At 39.6% G+C, this 20,965-nt stretch overlaps 1 protein-coding gene across 9 annotated transcripts in view; it reads right to left on the bottom strand.

Annotated features, from left to right (window-relative positions):
* The window catches only part of FGFR2 (fibroblast growth factor receptor 2), a 490,361-nt gene that overhangs the window by 330,074 nt on the left and 139,322 nt on the right, over positions 1 to 20,965 (bottom strand). For all 9 annotated transcript variants that reach the window (XM_044056062.1, XM_044056068.1, XM_044056067.1 and 6 more), the window contains one exon: positions 17,332 to 17,501. In XM_044056062.1, the coding sequence (XP_043911997.1) occupies positions 17,332 to 17,501 (170 nt within the window). The remainder of the gene's footprint in view (positions 1 to 17,331; positions 17,502 to 20,965) is intronic.

Genomic DNA, 20,965 nt, shown 5'->3' with positions numbered 1-20,965 from the left:
AAAAATCATTATAGTGTTGGCCACGGTACAGTTTTCACTATTTACCTTTAAAAGCATTAGTTGTGTGTTTATTTTCACATTGACACTTTAATATCTATCAGAATATTGACGCGTGTAGTTTTTCTGTTTAATGACAGTGATACTATTTTAAAGCGTGCACACTTCTTCTGCCTCTTGCTTCTCAAACAGCCAAGCCTGCAATGTAGGTTTTCAAAGGATGCAGTCCTACATAATATGCCCCAATTAGATCAGTAGCCTGTTGTTTACATCAATAGCACACTGTTCTGATGCCATTTCTTCATAGCTCACTGCTCAGATTTTTTTCGTCTTATTTTTTGGTCTGTCCCTCTTAAAAATTGTAGTTTTCTGGCAAATCATTGAGGACTGGTGTCACTAAATAATAGATATTTGAATTTCACGCTAAAGCAAAATGTTTTACTATATCAATTTCTAAGTTCATAAGAGCAAAATTTTAAAATTTTCCCCATTTCTGCGTCTCTGCCCCCCCCCCCCCCATTATTTTTGACTTTATCCAGATTAGACTTACAAGTTGAGAGGGAGAGGTACACCTTTCTGATTCAAAAATCCCCCCAGACAGCTTTAAATGACTCCTTTACAGTATGTCAAATTTGTGACTACATTAGTACCAGACATTACAGACATTTCTAAAATTTTAAATAAATTACAAAAAATAAAATGTATTTAAAAGATAACATTTTTTATCTTTTTCAATATAATTACTAGCCATACAGAGAAAACAAAGAATTCTCTACCCAACACCACCACCTCATGATCTTTTACTTCCTGTCTCTTTCTGCTATGACATCAAACAAGCACCTTACTACATTAGTAAACCTGTCCCTGAATTCCTTGTAGCAGCTCCTCTTTTCCTAATGGAGTACTATGCCAAATAAAATAAAGAAAACCCTACCACAAAAAGTCTGTTTTACTTACAAATATACTGCCATGGCTGACAACAATAAAAGGCTATGAGAGACTTGTTATATTTCTTAACTTCTTATTTCACTCAAAAGAGAGCTAACCAGGTTTGTGAGATGGTAATTTACATTTCACAAAATGTTGCTACACTGTAAGAAATCAATCACCTAGCATTAGCAAACATTAAACTTCATAAATACATCAGCTTGTGGTTGCAAATCCTCATCAAGGAGTAAAACCCTGAGGATTTCAAATCCGGTCAGATTTCCTTCCTTCCATATGGTCTTCTGCTGAAGTTCATCTTTGCATCCTTTATTTTAACATGGTAGCAATATTTATTTCTCATGCTTGTAATTAATGTAGTAAAAAGGAAGGTATGCATGCATACCAAAAAATTGCCCTTAAAAATAAACTGCATATTGATAAATATTACAAGCAATTCAAGCATGCTGCTTTTCACTCTCTTGGCTTACGCTGCTTATGTTACACAAAAGCCAGAGACAGAGCTTCTCAGTCATGATAAGTTTTACCTGCCAGCAAAGTCAGTGGCATATCAGTTGTCCAATATTTTCAGGGAGTTCAGCTAGAGGAAAGACTCTGACATTCAGATACTTTACAGTTAAGGATAATTTTCACCGATTATATAGACAGTACAAAATTCAAGAAAAGTAGAAATAACTTGAATTAATGCAGCAGTTTGGCATAAGCTCTGTAACAATTTGCTCCTTACAAGAATTACTGAATAATCAATCATTCAATACTTCATAAAAAGGTACGAAACAAGAGTCACCTGGTCATACAAACTACAAAAGAAACATCCCTTCAAATGTACAAGATAAACTATGACATTTACATAAAGTAAAGCACAACTTAGTGGCTTTAGCAGACTACTGAGCAATTATTTTGTATGTTTAAGTTAATTCTTCTACATTACTATCATTGCAAAAATGCACAAACTGGCCCTAAAAAGTACAGTTGTGTACCTACCATAAATGTAGATGTTCGGGTGTATTCACTGTTGCAGTCATTACACTTGGGTTATCCTGCTGGCAGGCTACCCGCAGTCGGCCAGAGTTCCAAAGTCTAGGTCCGGTGTCGGTTGCTGTCGCCTCTTCCATGACGTCAGTGCACCAGGGGTATAAAAGATGCAATTGACACCATTTTCTTCAGTTTTTCTTGCCCCAGATGTCAGGTGCCTTCAGATAGGAAGGCTGAAAAAAATTATGCCAAAAAGCATGCATGTACTAAAATAAACATTTCCTTCATCTACAAGCAAATACACCACATAGGTTGTATAGAGTTGAGAAGTACAGAAAAGTCCCAGCAATGAAAAGGGGGATGGTGGGTGGGTAACCTGGACTGCAACAGTGAACACACTCGAACATCTACATTTATGGTAAGTACACAACTGTACTATGTTCATCATGTTTCACTGTTGCAGTCATTACACTTGGGTTGAGTCCTAAAGCTGAGGTTGGGTGGCTGGGCCTAAATAGGATTAGGAGAGGCTACCAGGCCCTGCAGAACTGCAGTGGCAAAGCCTGCTCTGGATTTAGAGTAGAGAGGTAAGTGGTAGTGCTTGGTGAAAGTGTGCACTGAACTCCAGGTTGCAGCTTCTAAAATGTCTTTGGTTGGTACTGCTCTGAGAAAGGCTGCTGAAGTGGCTGCTGCTCTGGTAGAATGTGGCCTAATGCCCTTAGGTACTGATTTGCCTTGTTGTGCATAACAGAAGCGAATGCAGTGTCCTATCCATTTTGAAATTGCCTGCTTTGAGATCGGCTTTCCTTGTGATCCTGCAGCATAGGCTACAAACAGTTGCACAGTTTTTCTGAAAGCTTTTGTTTTGTCCAAGTAGAATTGTAGCTGTCTGCATTTGTCCAAAGCGTGCAGACATCTCTCCCCTTTATTCTGCGGATTTGGATAGAAAGTTGGCAAATGACTGGTTTGGTTAAGAGCCACATTGGAAACCACCTTTGGCATGAATGTTGGGTTTGTCCTTAGAGAGACCCTGTCCTGGTGAAAAATGATGAAAGGTTCCACTGCCATTAATGCCTGCAACTCTGAGACTCTTCTTGCTGAAGTTATTGCTAGGAGCAGAGCAGTTTTCCATGATAAGAATTTTATATCAGCTGTGCTGGCTGGTTCAAAAGGAGGCAGTGTGAGCTTTTCTAAAACAAAATTGAGATCCCAAGTAGGTATTGGTGCTCTCCTTGGGGGTCTTATGTTTTTTGCCCCTCTGAGGTACTGTCTTAGTAGTGGATGTGAAAAAATAGGAGGTTCCGTATTGTAATGAGCTGAAATGGCAGAGGCATGGATCTTAATAGATGAGAAGGATAGGCCTTTGTCCAGCATCTCAGTTAGGTATTGTAAAATCTGAGGTATATTTTGAACAAGTGGTTCGGGCCCTCGTGCCTGGTTCCAAGCACAGAATCTCTTCTATTTTTCTGCATAATATTTCCTAGTGCTGGGCCTCCTGGCTTCTAAAATGACATCCATAACAGCTTTAGAGAGAGGTGTGGTCTGAGTGGCTATATTATCTGCCATGCAGCCAGATTTAAGGTTCTGAGTTGACTGTGCAGAATCTGATTGTTTTGTTGAGTCGGAATTTGAGGTAAAGGCCAGGCTGGGCCTTGAGACAAGCTCTTTAGGATTGGGTACCAGTGCTGGCATGGTCAGTCTGGGGCAATCAGGATCATTTTTGGCTTCTCTTGTCTGACTTTTAGGAGCACCTTGGGAAGAAGAGGCAGTGGAGGGAAGGCATAAACTGTCAGGGTTTTCCAGCTGAATGATAGAGCATCCACTTTCCATGCTTGTGAGTGATAAGTTCTTGTGCAGAATTTCTATAGTAGGCAGTTGTGAGGGGAGCAAAAAGATCTATGTCTGGGCATCCCCATTTCCTTGTTATCATGCTGAAGACCTGTGGATTTAGTTTCCATTCATGAGGATCCATGAGATTTCTGCTTAGTTTGCCTGCCAGTGTATTTTTCGTTCCTGGCAGGAATTGTGCCTGCAGATGTACTTGGTAGTTCAGTGCTGTGTTCCACAAAGTCATGGCTTGCCTGCAGTGGGGGTAAGAATGTGTGCCCCCTTGCTTGTTTACGTACCACATAACTGTGGTATTGTCCATCTTTATTAATAGTTGTCCTGGATGTAGTAGGTCCTTGAAAGCTGTCAGGGCATTCTGTACAGCTAGCATCTCTTTTTGATTGATGTGAAGATGCATTTGTTCCTTGGGCTATGTGCCCTGAATATATTTTCCTGCCATATGTGCCCCGCATGCATAATCCGATGCATCCGTTGTTATTGTCTGCCTGGCTGTGGGTAAGGTGAAAGGCTGTCCCTTGTTGTGGTGACAGGCCCGGGACCACCATCGAAACTCCTGTTGTAGGCAGGGAATTAAAGTTATTATTGTTTCCAGGCTGTGGCAATGTTGAGTCCAAACACTTTTTAGATACCGTTGCAGTTTCCTCATATGCAGTCTTGCATATGGAATTAGTAGAATGCAGGACGCCATGAAGCCCAGGGCCTGCAGAATTTTTCTTGCAGGGAGCTGGGTCTTTGTTGCCATCATTTGAAAGTAATGAGTCAGTTGCCTTTGCTTGTCTGGCGTGAGATAAGCCATCTGGGCAGTTGTATTTAAGTTTGCACCCAGGAATATTATCTCTTGAGAGGGCACTAGTTTTGATTTATTTTCGTTTACTGTATACCCTAGGCAAATTAGTAATCTTTTTACAAACGCCAGATGTTTTAGAAGAATGTCCTTGCTCTCTGCTTGAATAAGGCAGTCATCCAAGTAGAGATATATTTGAATTCCTCTTTGTCTGCAAAATGCAATTACTGGTGCCAGGCATTTTGTGAAGACCCTGGGTGCAGTAGATAAGCCAAAGGGCAGGCATAGAATTGGTAATGCATTGAGCCAGCTATGAATCTGAGGTATCTTCTGCAAGATTGTCTGATTGGGACATGCAGGTATGCCCCCTTGAGGTCCAAAGTAACTAGCCAAGCCTTGTTGCCCAGCATGGGTAGGAGTTGCTGTAGTGTTAACATTTTGAATTTTGGAACATCCAGGAAAGTATTTAGGATTGACAAGTCCGGTACTGGTCTCCAGGCTTTGTCATTTCTGGGTACTAGGAAAAGTCTTGAGTAAAATCCTTGCCCCTGTTCTTGCTCTGGTACTCTTTGAATAGCTCACATGTCCATGAGAGCAGCAATTTGTTTTTGTGCCTCTGCCCATTGGTTTTGTGGCAGGTCTGGCATACCCTTTGATTATGGAAGAGTGTGAAAGTAGAAACTGTAACCTTAAGAAACAATATTCAGTACCCATTTGTCCTGGGTAATTATGTGCCAATTTTGTGGGAAAAGTGTTAGCTTTCCCCCTAGGGGTGCTGCCAACTAAGTCCTTGGCATTTGTAGAGGGAAGTCATTGGGACTGTTTCCTATAAGGTTGTGATTTGTCTTCTCCTCCTTTTGGGGGCTGAAGCACCCCATTGTTTAGGTCTGTAGGAGCCTTGGGGCTGAGATCTGCCTCTTGGGTGTCTGTATCTGCCTCTTTGTGGCCTGTCTGACACCGGAAAGGACCAATTTTTTGAAGGCCAGTTTCTGCTAAACCTAGGTGGTTGAACCTGTAAGAAATCCTTTACCGTCTGCATTGATTTTGCTTTATCCTCCATTTTCTTTAACACCTCTTCTGCCTTAACACCAAACAAAGTATCATGCTGTAGTGAAGCATCCAATAATTTTACTTTAACATGTTCAGGTAAACTTTGTTCTTTCAACCAAGCATGCCTTCGAATGACAGAGCCTGTAACTGCGGCTCTACAAGAAGCCTCTAATGAATCAAAACCACATTGCAGAGTATGCTTTCCCACTTGTTCAGCTGCATGCAATAAATTCTGCATTTCCTTACTGTCAGGACTTTCTGAGTTTGTAAGCATTTTCTGTTTTAGCAAAGACATGAGGTACTGTTGATATTTAAGCATGTGAAACTGGCAGTTTAAAGCCCTTACAGCTAAAGTAGCAGAAGTGTAAACTTTTTTCCCCCATCTGTTCAGAGCTCTGGAATCCTTATCAGAGGGGACAGGGTTTTTATCAGTGGAAGCCTTAACCCCTTTGGGACCCTGAGAAATTGTTTCTGGGTCTGCAGCAGGGTCTTTATAAAGAAATGTATGAGAGTCAGAGACCCTGTAGTACCTGTCTGGCTTGACTGGTGCAGGGGGTAAAGAATCAGGAGACAGACTGGATTCACAGAAAACATCATCAACAATATCAAGCATAGGGGGGATAGCCAGGGGCCTGTGCTGAGGCAATAAAAGAAAGTCTCTTGAGTCTTTTCTTGGATTCTGAGTAATCCTGGCTCTCCCAGTGGAAATACTCCCTCATGGTGTGCAGGGTTTGCCCAAAAGAGTAATCCTCAGGCGGAGAGACTGAAGGTATAGATTCTTCTGCATCAGAGTTCTCATAGGGAGGGAGTGAACATCCCTGATCTGAAGAGGAGTCAGAGGAAATAGAAATCTGGTCAGAGGAATCACAGTCAGTGTCTTGCCTAGGCCTTTTATCAAGAGGGGGATGGGAACCCCTGATCAAAGTAATTAGGTCTTTGGCCATTTTAAGCATCCGTTTATTTGGCATGGATGACTGTCCAGGAGAATGCTGTACTTGTTTCCTTGTCTTTAATGGTGTTTTTGACTTTGCCTTGGCTGTTGCAGTGGACTTAATAGTAAGCTGTGAAGGTCTGAAAACACCCTCAGAATCCGATGCCTGCTCAGCGGCTCCAGACCCATCTGAGGGAATAGTTTCCGCAGGCCCAATACCTTGAGTTTCCAGAGGCCTAAGTGTCTCCACGTGGGAGTCGGATACGGCCTGTGGCTCTGAGGTAGCAGGTGTCAGATGCTGCAAAAGCACCTCACTGAGAACCGGGGAACCAGTGACTGGCCTAGAAGAGGCTTCGTCGCCGGTTTTGGACCTCGGATGCCTGTCCTTTTCTTTGTCTTTGCGTTTTTTATGAATTCCGGTCGTCGGTTGTTCCGACGGCATTATGTAGTTAAACCTTCGGCCAAAGTAATGTAAAGCAAAATCAAACCGACGCTTAATAGTGCGTTTGTTAAATCTAGCACAAAACCGACAACTAGTAACGTCGTGGTCAGGGTCTAGGCAAGGAATACAGTAAGAGTGAAAGTCCTTATGAGGTATTTGCTTCCCACAAGAAATACAATTGTTAACTTTTACTAACATCGGTCTGGAGCAAGAAAAAGTTTCCCCAACAGGGTACTTAGCTTTATTGAAGACTTCGGTTATGAAACTCAATTTTGAAAATCCCAGGAGTCGGCCGACCGGCACTTGCGAACTGCTTTTGCTTCGGGCACCGCACGGCAAGAAAGACTGAAGAAAATGGCGTTGGTTGCATCTTTTATACCCCTGGCGTCCTGACGTCAGGGAAGAGGCGACAGCAACCGATGCTGGACCTAGACTTTGGAACTCTGGCCGACTGCGGGTAGCCTGCCAGCAGGATAACCCAAGTGTAATGACTGCAACAGTGAAACACAATGAACATGTGGTCATTATCTCAGTCAACTACTCTAATCATTATAAATAAAAAAAACACTACAGAAAAAAAAAATGCGCTGCATGCTTTAAATAGCCCTTCTTTGCAAGACTCTAGGAAGGGAGATTTCTTTTATGAAAATGGCCATTATGTAGTCAAACAATGCCACACTTAAGTCAGGAGATTTGTATCAACTTCTGACACTGTGAAATAATCTAAAAGTGATGACTGGCTTACCCCAGACCTTCAACTCTCACAACCTTATTCCACAATACTAGGATATTTTTCAGTAGATATTTACTTTATCAAGTATTTTAAGCTACACTTAAAGGTTAAACAGGAGGCAGCTTTCTTTGAAAGCTGTATACTCCCAATAACCTCTGCAAAACTGACACCATGTCCCTATCATAACAAATTAATAATACAGTAAAGCATTTTCTTTATGATTAGTACAGACCTCTGCTCATTATAGTTATGAAGACCAATGCACACTAAAAAAGACTGTTTTTATAGCAAGGATGGCCAGTTTGGATTAGAGTAACTGAGGCTCTGATTCTCATTTACTCACTTCAGTCACTCATAACACAATGAAGAAGGACTCAACCTCCTTGTCTGTTATTTCTCCCTATATGTTGTTAGCCCTTGCTCCCAGGAAACCACAAATCTACACTCCTGCCATCTCCCGTATGAAAGTGCCTTATCATGTCTCATGCATTTCTTGTTCTAAACTTGGTTAAGTCCTACAGCTGATGACGTGGGTTCACTTAAAACCTTCCAGCACACTACTGACCAGATAATGGCAAGCTGCTATACTCAGCATCCAGTCGTTTTTGTACAGCTCTCATTAACAAAAGAAAAGTATTGTGATGAATGCAACTGCCCTTTGGAGAACTTGAGCATTGCGACCATGTCTTCATCCCACCATAACCCTTAGAATACAGGCCCATACAATCCCTTGTCATATGGGTTCCAGTACAACACCTTGCATTACTATAGCTGTACTCACCTCCCTACAGTTGTACTGCCTGTGCTTTTGCAAGGATGGCGTCACCTGACTTGTACACAGTACTTCAAAGGGGAGCTAACCAAGACAAAATTAATTTCTTTCTGACAGTAATTCCAATATCTCTTCTAAATTTATAAGAACAACACTTATTTTTGAATTTGTCCAGCACTCTTGGGCTAAGAATAAACATAACACATGTGCAACTATTGGAAGAGAGAGATTATCACCCAAGTAAGCTCACACTGAATACATATGAGTACAGCATGGGTTAAATTACTGGTCAAATTCATTTTTCAAATACTTAAATTGTTCATGCAAAAGCACAAACAGTTGAGCTGCGATTCATAGACAGTGCAATGTTAATTACTGCAGGGGCCATAAACAGGTTCTGGGTGACTGAGACACACAGTGCAGGACTGAAACGGTATACAAAGCATGCAAGAGTGCACAACAAAATCTAAATGAGGACACTCAAGAAAAAAAGCTACATAGATTCTGCAAATGAATGAATCCAAAATGATGGTGCTACGACTTCAGCAGCTACCCATTTTGAACACAGATTTGCAGTGTACATAACAGGAGTCATGCTAAAAATAGCAGTAGAGATACAGCATGTGATGAGACCCAGCGCTCACTAAGTTACATGCTGCATCAATCTGCAACATTACAGGCTGGATTTTCCTAATTTGTGTATATAATTCCTGAATCATTCATTTTTTTTTTTTTTTACTGTTGGCCAGGTTAGTTCTACTAGGCTAGTGGCTTCTTTCAGGTGAGACTCAAGGTAGTACTTATACTACTAGGGGAAATTTGGCCAGGGCAGTGGGAAACTTCCCCTACTCTTTCTGATATGTGCTGTGGGATCTTTTATATCCACTTGAGCTACCACCAGCTTAAGCAGATGGGACCTCAATTTAATGAATCATCTAAAGAACGACACACTCAGCAGCACTCCCCTTATACTGCACTGCAGTATCAGCAATCTATCTACCTGATGTGGGAATAGAACCCACAGCCTTCCGCACCAAAGGTGAGTGTGCTACTTAATGTGCTACAGACCCTTCTATATGGAATAGCATGCAATACTCCAGAAAAGGGAATCAATTTTCTCTTTTATAATTCATTCATCAAATCATGCCATATTAACTGTTGTAAAATCTACTTTCTTCCATTAATTTTCACAATGTCTTCTCCCTGAAAATATAAAATCACCTCTTCAAAACTGAAAGCCAGCTCATCAGACCTCACATCTCCCTGCACAGTATGCCCCCCCCCCCCAACACACAAAAACACTAAAGATAAAACAGTACGCCTCTAGTGTTTTGACCAAATGTGCTTTAAGGACAATCTTCTAGATGGGTAGCTCAGACTATGAGCTATAGTAGGCCCCACTCTAAACATGTTGCCCAGACAACTTTCCAACACACACCCTTTTGAAAAATAAGTCCACAGTTGCAACTTATGAATACAAAAGTAGTACCTTCATGGAAGAATATGCCCATGGCTACTCTGTATGAAAAGATAATCTTTAACGCATTTCTATTATTAATTTCAGAAGACTACTGAACTTGCACATCTGTCAGTAACATAGCATTTAACAAACAGAAACATGAATAAACTATAAATACTTTTCAGAAATACTAAAACACTTCTAACAAATAATATGTTACACAAACATTAGAACTACATAAATATTTATCTTTTGTCCTGAATATACTTTGCAAATACTGGGGGCTGCCATTTCCCTACCCACCCTCTCTATATAATACATTACATAAATACAAGCTTACATTAACAGCCATCTTCTGCTCTGATTGAAGTACCACCTTAAAAGTACATTATCCCCAAACCTAACACTGCCCCTAACCCAAATCCTACATATTAGTTAACAAGACACCCTTTTTCTAACAGTACCAGTAAAAAAAGACACACATACACACACTTGCTTCACACATACGAGTACTCAAGCACACCAAAACATCATCTCCCTAGTCCTTACACTTACTCTAACCTACAGTTACACAAACATTCATTCAGCCTCAACACCAACATTTCAGTATATACAACAGCTGTAACATTACTACCTAGCCCAACTCACTACATTAGCATTCCACACTTACATCCATGAGAACATAAAAAGTGGCATTCAGTTGCATGATTCAGTTTGTCCTATACTCAACTAGTAGTACATTGGATCAATTTTGACACTAGAAATGGAATTTAACAAGTAACTCATTAACTTGTACTTTTTTTATGAGAGTATAAATGTGTGCAGGTGGCATAAAAGTTGTTGAATGGGAAAAAAAGGCAGAACAGAAAATTGAAAATCAGCTGACTGAATGTACCAGCTTTCTTTCTGTTCAAGATTGTGGTACAGTGAGGAGTGGGGAATTTGCCCTTTCCCCACTGTGGTGTGGCTTCAGAATTTGCATACATAATTAGCAAGAGGGTATGAGGGTGCAGGGGCTTATTCCCCTCCAACAAATATGTTTTAAAGTATTTTTTATTTATTTTGGTTGGTGAATGAGAAATTGCGTTTGATCTCTTACAGGTTCATAGGTGTGTACTAGGCTAATGGCCCTGGAGCCTTTACAAGCCTAGTCCATAGGATTACCCTGGCATCGTGCCACCCAACCTTAGTTCTCAGTGCCTCTGTCAAGTAGAGCCACTGGAGTGATCTCAGTGAATTTTTTTCCCATCCACTCATCAAGATTCCTGTTGAAGAGGGCCAGTGAGGCACTCCACTTGACATGTATGGGAAGTCTATTCCATAGCATGGGCAGTCGGGTTATGAACCTGTCCCTCCAGCTTGTTCTATTGATTGTGGTAATGAGGTTCTTGCCATTCAATTTGTTGAATTTCTGATGGATGGTTATACATCCATATTTAGTGTATGTGATTGTACTTGTGTGCGAGCGTGTGTGTGTGTGTGTGTGTGTGTGTGTGTGTGTGTGTGTGTGTGTCTGTGTGTCTGTGTGTGTGTGTACACACATGTATCACCAGACATGCATATAGCTATATAGATATTTTATTTAACATGTCTTAACCTGGAAAGTGGTGTGGTCAGGTACACTTTTCAGCCCCAGCCTGGTCATAGGCTCTACAAATTTCAATTAATCTACAACTACATTATTTTAAAACAGTGATAAGAGTCATTAACAATAAAAGGACATGACTACATTAAGTGTAAAACAGTAACATAGTAGTCTCATCCAAAAGTCAACACACTCAGGAGTGCAGTACCCCCCTTATGCTGTACTACAGAGTCAGCAATTGCTCTACCTAATGTGGAAATAGAACCCACAGCCTTCTTAATCAAGGTGAGTGTGTTACCTGTTGCACCACTGATACTGATAATAATCATCATCATTCACAATCCCTCTTTTTCTCACTTTTTAAATGGTGTCTGGGTGTCACATCAACAGTTGTCACCTCACTTGCGTCAGCGAGAGAGGACTATCACTACCTGGATAACCAAGCAAAGCAGAATGAATGAATGAACTAAGAAGGCTAGATTAGCAAATCAGCAGTAGTAAAAAAAATAATAAAAGGTGTTGTGTGCCATGCCTCCTGTTGTTAGAGAATGCATGAGGTGCTTCATGAGAATTAGTCTGTTGGATAAGATACATTAAGTTCTAGTAATTCATTTTATTTAAGGCTATTTCATCACTTCTGGTAAGCTGTGTAAAGGCCAAGGACCACAATAACACAAGCTCCAAGGTCATAGAGTAGTCATTCAAAACAAACCACGTATTTAATAACTTCTTGAATGATTTTACTGAGTTACATTTCCTTACTTGTAATGGCAATCTGCCTCATCATGATTTGATAACCAGGTGGATGGACTGTTCATTTGACCCTTTTTGACCATAAAATAGGTACAAGACAAAGGAGGAGGACAGAATTATATTGTAATGACAGAAAACAACTGACAAAAGTTAAAGGAGGTGGGACAAGTGCAAAACAGGTTAAAATGACAGACACGTATACAAAAAGCAAAATATATGCACCAAATGCAAGTGAAATAAATATGACAGTCACTATATCAGTTTACTTTTGTAGCAAAACTAGCATAATTAATAAATGACAAACACATGCAAACATACACAACACTGTTGCCCAGAATAAAAAATTAATTAGTTTCAAGTGCCGCTGACTGTCACAATCTAGAATCTTCTCAGTTGACAAACATTATCAGCTGCAAGACTGTCCTTGACAAAATAAAGACAAGTCATACAAAAAATGATAATTTAGTACTCATCTAACCCCTATCTGAAGTTTGTAATAATATGCAGTTAAATATAGAGTTGCCTCACTTGATAAAGAAAGCCATATGAAATTATAACAACAGGTAAGATTCTTGTCGTATATAATCTCAGACTATTGTTCCAAAACAGAATACTTAAGCAATAACCCACATCTGGGTGTGGGCAATACTAGATTTACCCACAGTTGGTGTGCGCCCTCGTGACCAAACAAAAACAACCGTGGGTAAATCTAGCATTACCCACACCCAGACGTGGGTAATTGCTATTATACAATGATATTATTTAAGAAAAATTATACTTACTTTTCTTAAATAATGTTTTTGTATAATAACTCTGTAGTGCCCTTCCGTGGTTTTCCGCTATCCTGGGACTTTTTCTGATGTACTGCACATGCGTATGGAACTTGTGTTCCCATGCTTACTCAGTACTTCAGAGCTGTGTAGAGGAAGCAACAAAGAAAGGAAGATCTCCATTGCTTTTTTTAAAGTTATCTCGCTATGTTAAACAAGTTTAACATAGCGAGATATCTTTAAAAAAGCAACAGAGATAGGAAGATCTCCGTTCCCTTTTTTAAAGCTATTTCGCCATGTTAAACAAGTTTAACATAGCGAGATATCTTCTATCTCGCTATGTTAAACTCATAACATGGCAAGATTAAAGCAAAGGGGCCCTTCCTTTCTCCATTGCTACCTGTGCTCACACCGACAAAAAAAATCAGGAGATATACTAATGGAAAAAGTCCGGGCGATCAGACCTTTTTCCATTAGTATATGTCCTGATTTACAACGGGCACGCTGGTTGGGCTGGCCAATCAGCGTGCACGTTTTGGAATGCTAATTGCCAGTCATTGTATAATAAGAAATAACTTGTAGGTTTCAGGTCGGGAGACAGCTTCATGTTCTGAGTGTGTGTGCTTGACGTTTAAAGTGAGCATCACTAGCCATAAAATATTAAACTCTTTCCATCACAGCTCTCAACCTATCAGTGCAAGAAATCTGGACAAAGCTTAAAATAACAGGGAGGCAAAGGTCCAAAAATAGGAACAGTTGCTAGACCAACAGGTTTTGTGTTATCATGTGTTTTCTGAAGGATATGAAATCTGTAACTCAAATGCCTGTCATTTAGCAATTTTAATCCTCATTGATTTGACATAAAATTACAAACGGCAAAAATATGAAGCACAAATCTGGACATTCTGTGAAAATCTAGACAATTGGGTGGTGTGGTTTCCATCTATCTGATATATGCTTTGAAGGTAACTTTTATACCTTTTGCTCAACAAATATTATGATACACTCCCTCCATCTCTCTCTCTCTGTAAGCTGCAGAGAAGGCAGTAACCAAAGCAATACTGGCACTTTGCCTGTGAAACTGAACATATGGCTGTATAATGCTCAAGCCAGAACATTTTTTTACAAGAAAATACAGAATAATCTTACAAAGCCTAGTCAGCTAAAACCTCCAGTTACACACACAATGCCAGAATAAAAAAATATATGGTCTGTCAGGCAAAACCATTTCTACGTATTAGCTTAGATTGTTATAACATAATTAAAACACAAATGTCACTGCAGGGTATTATAAGAGGAATGAAAATGTTATTTTCTGAAAAGCAACCAATATTCATGTTCTCAAAACTGCAGTGGTGTCAGTATTCCATTCGAAGCAACATGCCCACAGCCATTTGATTTAGTAAACAGTCACCAACAGGTGAGCTAAAATGTCTTGTACTTGGAAAAAGTGGTTTAATACAAATTTATACTTTTCTCTGTGATTTTGGTAAACTGACTATGCAAACAAAGGTGGGTTACAGTGGTATCTTACAATAGCTCATACAAGATAATTTAAAAGCCAAATGGTTGCAAACAAACTCAAGTAAGACCTCCTAATCCCGTTGAAAACTATTGTAAGCAATCAAAACGAGTTTTAGCCAGAGATCAGAGTAACAAAAATGTAGTTGTACGTGTAACTGTAAATGTTCAAGTGTGTCACTTTTGCAGGCTTAGCTTATAGGGTTCTTTACTAGTGATGGAGTCTGATGCCCAGTCTTCTATTCAGCGTCAATAGCAACCCCCCCCCCCCCCAACCAGGCTGACAGATTCCTAGCAGAGGTATCTTCACATACCTGAGAACACATGTGGCACATTTCCATGCTATTTTTGGTTATTTCTGGCCTCCAGGCGAGACAGAGCCATATATATTGTCAAGATCAGCAACACAAATATGCTTCAGCAATTCTATGTTATTAACTTTTTTTAAAAAGCATGATGACCACATTTATTTAGTTATTAACGTTATTTGTATTATAAATACTGTTTAAAATGTACAGAGGCAATTTACTTAAAACCAAACCATTTAAGTCTGTTCAGTCAGGACAGAAAACTAAAACACTCAATTCAAGAGATTTGTTTTCTATATGGGGCAAACCCTGAGCCTACCTCATGCCCCCTGCATTGCTAATATAAAGTAAATGTAACAGAAGAAGACTTCAGAATAAGGTAAATATACTTTCTGAACTGTAAGTTCAAGTCTATCAATCCAAACCAAATGTGACTCAATCAAATTGCCCTAAATAAAATGAAGCCTCACTTTCTCAAACACCATTTCTTATGTATGTATGTAACTTGTATGGACACAACACTGCTTAATTCACTTTAACAAAATAAACTTTTTGAATGAGAAATGCTAATAACACTTGACGCAAATGAAACTTTTAACAGCATTCTTTATCATTGTCACAACTTTACAATGTTTTAACATAAACTTAAGATGGTGAATAAACAATGTCTTACAAAGTAAGAAAAAACAAGCAGAAGCCATAAGTGACCATCTCCATAGCAGCATTCAACTTTTTAAATCACTTTACTTCTTCAGTAACTGCACGTTTTTTGGCATGCAACACTGAGCTGTCATGGCTGCGTTCTGATATGGTACACTGACCTGTTATGTTAGAAGAAAGTCTGTAGCTCTGCTACCCATAAAAAGAACCCAAACCTAATTAAATAAAAGCCTTGTGTGACTAAGTAGCACAGCTATATAACTCTTGAATGCACCACACCAAACAATGGTCCAACCCTCCATCCAAAGAAATGGCCTTCAAGATACTAAAGTAACAGCTTTCCATGAACCAGAATACAATGTCAACACAGTAAGCATGCTCATCAGTGCTACTTCCATAACAGTGGATAGACATCCGATGAAGGAAAAAAAATAATGATTTGCCTAATATTCATGCTAAAGAGTTTCCCTCAGTCTACTGTCCAAAACACAGTACATGCATAATCAAGGCACCATACCATTCACTTTCATCAGCAAAGACAGCCTGCAACACAGTTCTGAAATCAGATTTGGTGATGGTCCATGGGACCATTCTTATCATAACTAAAATCACAAATATGATATAGTGAGATCCCAAGTTCAGACGGTATGTTTCATATGCAAAAACCTTGAAGGCTTCTGTGTAAACAAAAATTACACCAGATGTAGTAAGAATGTAAAAACAGTTCCCACAATGGAGTAAAAACCATAAGCATGACATGTGTTTCACAGGCACTTTAACTATGTCCATTCTATAAATTAGTGATAAATGCACAACAGCAACCAGACGGTAGTAATAAAACACCCCCCCGCAAACCCTGGCAAAAGTATTTGGTAAACAGGCTTCATTCCAGTGTCACACATGCTGAAACCCATTTAAAATGCACATCCGCATAATAAATTCAAACAAATGATGCCCATTTTCCTTGTCACTTATTTACAAACTCAACAAAAGCAATCCACATAACAGGTTAACTCCATCTGCTTTACTTATTTCAGTCTGCTTGTATGCTCCTCTGGGTGACTAAACTCATTCACACACAGTAGTTGTAGTACACTTGCATCCTCACTGTTTGTCCACACGAGAACGTGGTTTTCTTTTTTTTTGTCCTCCCTGACAAAAGACTTAGGTTTTGCTAAAACTGCAATCTGCAGCAGCAGAACTGAGTCAGTTTAAGCAATGGAAACCAGTCTCTCACATATTCAAAGAATATGTTTAGTGAAAATACACACCAGTGTTGTTACACACAAAAGCATGCAAGTATTTTTATAATGAAAAAAGTTTGTATTCATCTTCATTGCAAGTCACTATCAACTGCATGGACTTCCTGTGATAAGCTGAAAAACATTTCTGACAACATGAATGAAGACTGAGATGTGCAAATAAAGTTTGTTTCAATATTGTCAAGCTAAATCATACAAATTTAAAAAAATCAAAAACACTGTTTTTCATTTTTTTCCTGTGGAAATACTGAAATCTCAAGTGCAAGAGTATTAGAAAATAGACAGTTATTGGAATTTGGCATTTTAGACCAGAATACTAATTCACCACAGCTTGTACTTATAGAAAGAAGGAAAGAACACTTTTTTTACAACTACGATAGGCTAAAGCAGTAAGAAAAACTTTATAGCCACCAGCCATTTTAACACCAAATTGGAAGCATAAAAAAGTGCCTTAAACACAAGGCACTCAAATGCTTCATCAAACAACTGTCATGATCACCTTTGACAGATCCAGTTATATTATAACTTTTTTTTACCTTATAGCCACCTATCCGATGTTCTTGTTTAAACTCTCTACCATTTTTCAACCAGCGTAATGTAGGTGTTGGGTTCCCTCCAGCAGGACAACGGAATTTCACTGTATTTGCTGCTGGTACTGCATGGAGTTTCTTTTCCATCTTTGCAAGTGACGTCCAGTATGGGCCATCTGTAACAGCAAAAATAGCAGATAGTTACTAATTTGTTCCAGTTATATCACAGGCAAAGGTGAACCACTTTATTTCCAAAATACATCCTGAAAAAAAAGGCTGGAGGAGCAGAATTACATAATAACATTCATGGCAATGTCAGCATAGCATAAAACAAACAAACTAATCATTGTCATATTATTAGCCCATTTTAGCCAAGAAAAATAATATTTTCAGCTACATAACCCTCATGCTATATCAGCAAGATTAAAACTACAAATAATCAGTAAATATAACAGAAGAAAAATCACAACATTGTTTAAACAAGACATGCATTTAGAGCAAATTAATACAAAGATGCATTTTTTAAGCAAGTCAATCATTTTATCAGTTGCATGTGCCTTCTTCCAGCTCTACCTGCTGGGGGTGGAAGTATGTGTGTGTGTGTGGGGGGGGGGGGGGGCTGGGTGGTACATTACAGCTGCACATGACCACACTCTAAGCTCCATTTTGGAAGCACTAGAACATTAAAAGGCAGCACAATCAAGCTGTACCTAGCACTGCTGATACTGTTCTTGCCTATCAATGTGTTTTTCATTGGTTGCTCTGGCTTTATCACACATCCCATACACATGCATGTAAGCCAGCCGGAAGGCTGGGATACTTTTTCTGCAGACCCTGCATGTTCCCACTCTCGTTTTTGTAGAACCCTCTGGTTTCCTCCCACTCCCCAAAGAAATATTAGAGGTCTTGGGTGATCTTCCAAACTGCTCAAAAGTGTACATGCAGTGCAAATGTATGTCTTCTGATGGACTTGTATTTTTCTTCCAGCGCTTGTCAGGTAGGCTTCACCTCCCCAGTGACCCGGAATGGGATAGAGCAGATATCAGAGAATGAATGAATAGAATATGATCCTATATTAATTCTCTTCCCATTCTAGGTTTAAACATGCCACCTCAAAACAATTTATAAAGTTAAGACTAACTACTCGAAAGACGGATTTGTCTCTTCTGGTATTTGAGCTCATCTCTGTCCACAAACCTATCAAATCTGCTTGGCATGGTCTGTACTAATACCATGATGCTAACGCCCAGAACTCCATACCTGTATCCATCAGGTTAATAGCCATAAATACCCTCCCTCCAGTCCTTTAAAACTGGCTCTGTTCTTGCACACCTCTAGGAGAACCTTCATAGTTTATACCTCCTTGCTCTTCCTTTTTCACTCACTTCTTTACTTCAACCAATTTCTCTCCCCCGACTCTCTTTCTAAATATGCCATAACTCTCGTTTTTTTCCTCACTTCATGATGCAATTCCTGTTTGTATTATACTAACTTACCTTTAACTTCTGTATAAACTTACTAAACATTCTTTATATATTAAATCATTGTCATACAAATTGTATGCATTCATAACCAATGTTTTCACATTATGCCTAATTTGGTTTAATTATTTAAATTGTAGATGTTTTGTATTATTTTTGAAGACTGTAAAATCATTGTTCTTAGAATGCATTTTTTAATAATTTGGAGCTGTTTTTACTTGGGCCCCCACTGAGAATGGGCAGCTACCCAGTCAGGCTTTGCCAAAAATCAAACGTCAATAAGTAACATAAAATAAATAAATTGAAAGCCAGCCCTTTCCATCTAACAGCAAAAGGATGACTGCATGGAGAAGAACTACAGGAGACTGAGAAAATGTATTACTTAATTAAAATGCTCAGTGTATACAGCACAGACTGAAAAAAGTATTCATTCACTGCCTGTTCAAAACATATTATTTATTTTTATGATAAAGGTGTTTTCCTATAACCAAAAATCCTGTGCCTTCCCTATTGCAATGTGCATACACTTCTGCAGAATTTCAGAATATTTATACTTTTACAGTGCACAGAGTATGTAAACAGCAAGGTATATATGCAACATGACTTAAATGATGAACTCATTTAAGAAATCTATAATGGCCAGACATAGCATCTTTGTGAATGGAAAAATTACCTAGTGGCGCACCTACCAGGTATGCTGCTATATAGTGAGGACAGTAACAATATCCTTCAGCACCAGTGGCACCCCCCTCATCCAAAGACATGTGCGCACATGCACACACACACACACACACACACACACACACACACACACACACACACACACACAAAAACTACCTAGTGGAACACCTACCAGGTATGCTGCTATGCAGTGCAGATAGTAACAAGATCCTTCAGCAACAGTGGCCCTCCCCTCATCCAAAGACATGTGTGTGCGCAGACACACACACACACACACACACACACACACACACACACACACACACACACACACACACACATACATAAACACACACACACACACACACAAACTACCTAGTGGAGCACCTACCAGGTATGCTGCTATGTAATGCAGATGGTGACAAGATCCTTCTGCAGCAGAGACACTCCCCTCATCCAAAGACATGTGCGCACATGCACACACACACACACACACACACACACACACACACACACAAAAAAAAACTACCTAGTGGAACACCTACCAGGTATGCTGCTATGCAGTGCAGATAGTAACAAGATCCTTCAGCAACAGTGGCACTCCCCTCATCCAAAGACATGTGTGTGCACAGACACACACGCGCACACACACAGACTCACACACACACACACACACACACACACACAGACACACACACACAGACACACACACAAACTACCTAATGGAGCACCTACCAGGTATGCTGCTATGTAATGCAGATGGTGACAAGATCCTTCTGCAGCAGAGACACTCCCCTCATCCAAAGACATATGTGAACACACACACACACACACACACACACACACACACACACACACACACACACACACACACACACACACACACAACTACCTAGTGCAACACCTACCAGGTATGCTGCTAGGTAGTGTAGACAGTAACAAGATCCTTCAGCAAACAAAATGAATCTTCTTCTAGCCATGCCAACTACACAGTCATGTACTCTACACTCACAGTGATGCTCAGAATGGCTTGAAATTCATTTGGCTTTATCTGTGGAAAGTGCCTGAGCTCCTCTGCATATATTTATGGTCTCAGCCTACTTTGACAAGCAGAATAATAACTGTACTGTACTACACAGTGAAACTGCAGCAATCACCATGAATTCAGATCTGATAGTTTAGGGAAACTGCAAGAAGTTTCAGAGATGCCTTCCAATTCACATACAATAGCCTTCTAAAAACACCTGTTGATAGCTTTAAGCCTCTTTCTATTTCTACCACACTGTTCCTTGTAATCAACCCTCTCCATGTATGTAGTTTCTGTGCAAGCAAGGTTAATAAAATGCAAACCACTCAGTTTAAACAGCAGATTCAATGTCACCAGCCATCTCCTAAATTTTAAAAACAAACATACAAGTAACACGTGACAGAATTCCTTACCAGGTGGCACCTTTTTGCCTGTTTACCAGTCTTACTTTGCAAAATGTACATTTAGATCA

Source organism: Protopterus annectens, chromosome 14.part0, assembly GCF_019279795.1.
Source record: "Protopterus annectens isolate FY-2018-M chromosome 14.part0, PAN1.0, whole genome shotgun sequence".
Lineage (NCBI taxonomy): Eukaryota > Metazoa > Chordata > Ceratodontiformes > Protopteridae > Protopterus > Protopterus annectens.
The sequence above is the reverse complement of the archived record's forward strand: the minus strand, read 5'-3'. Positions and strand labels throughout refer to the sequence as shown.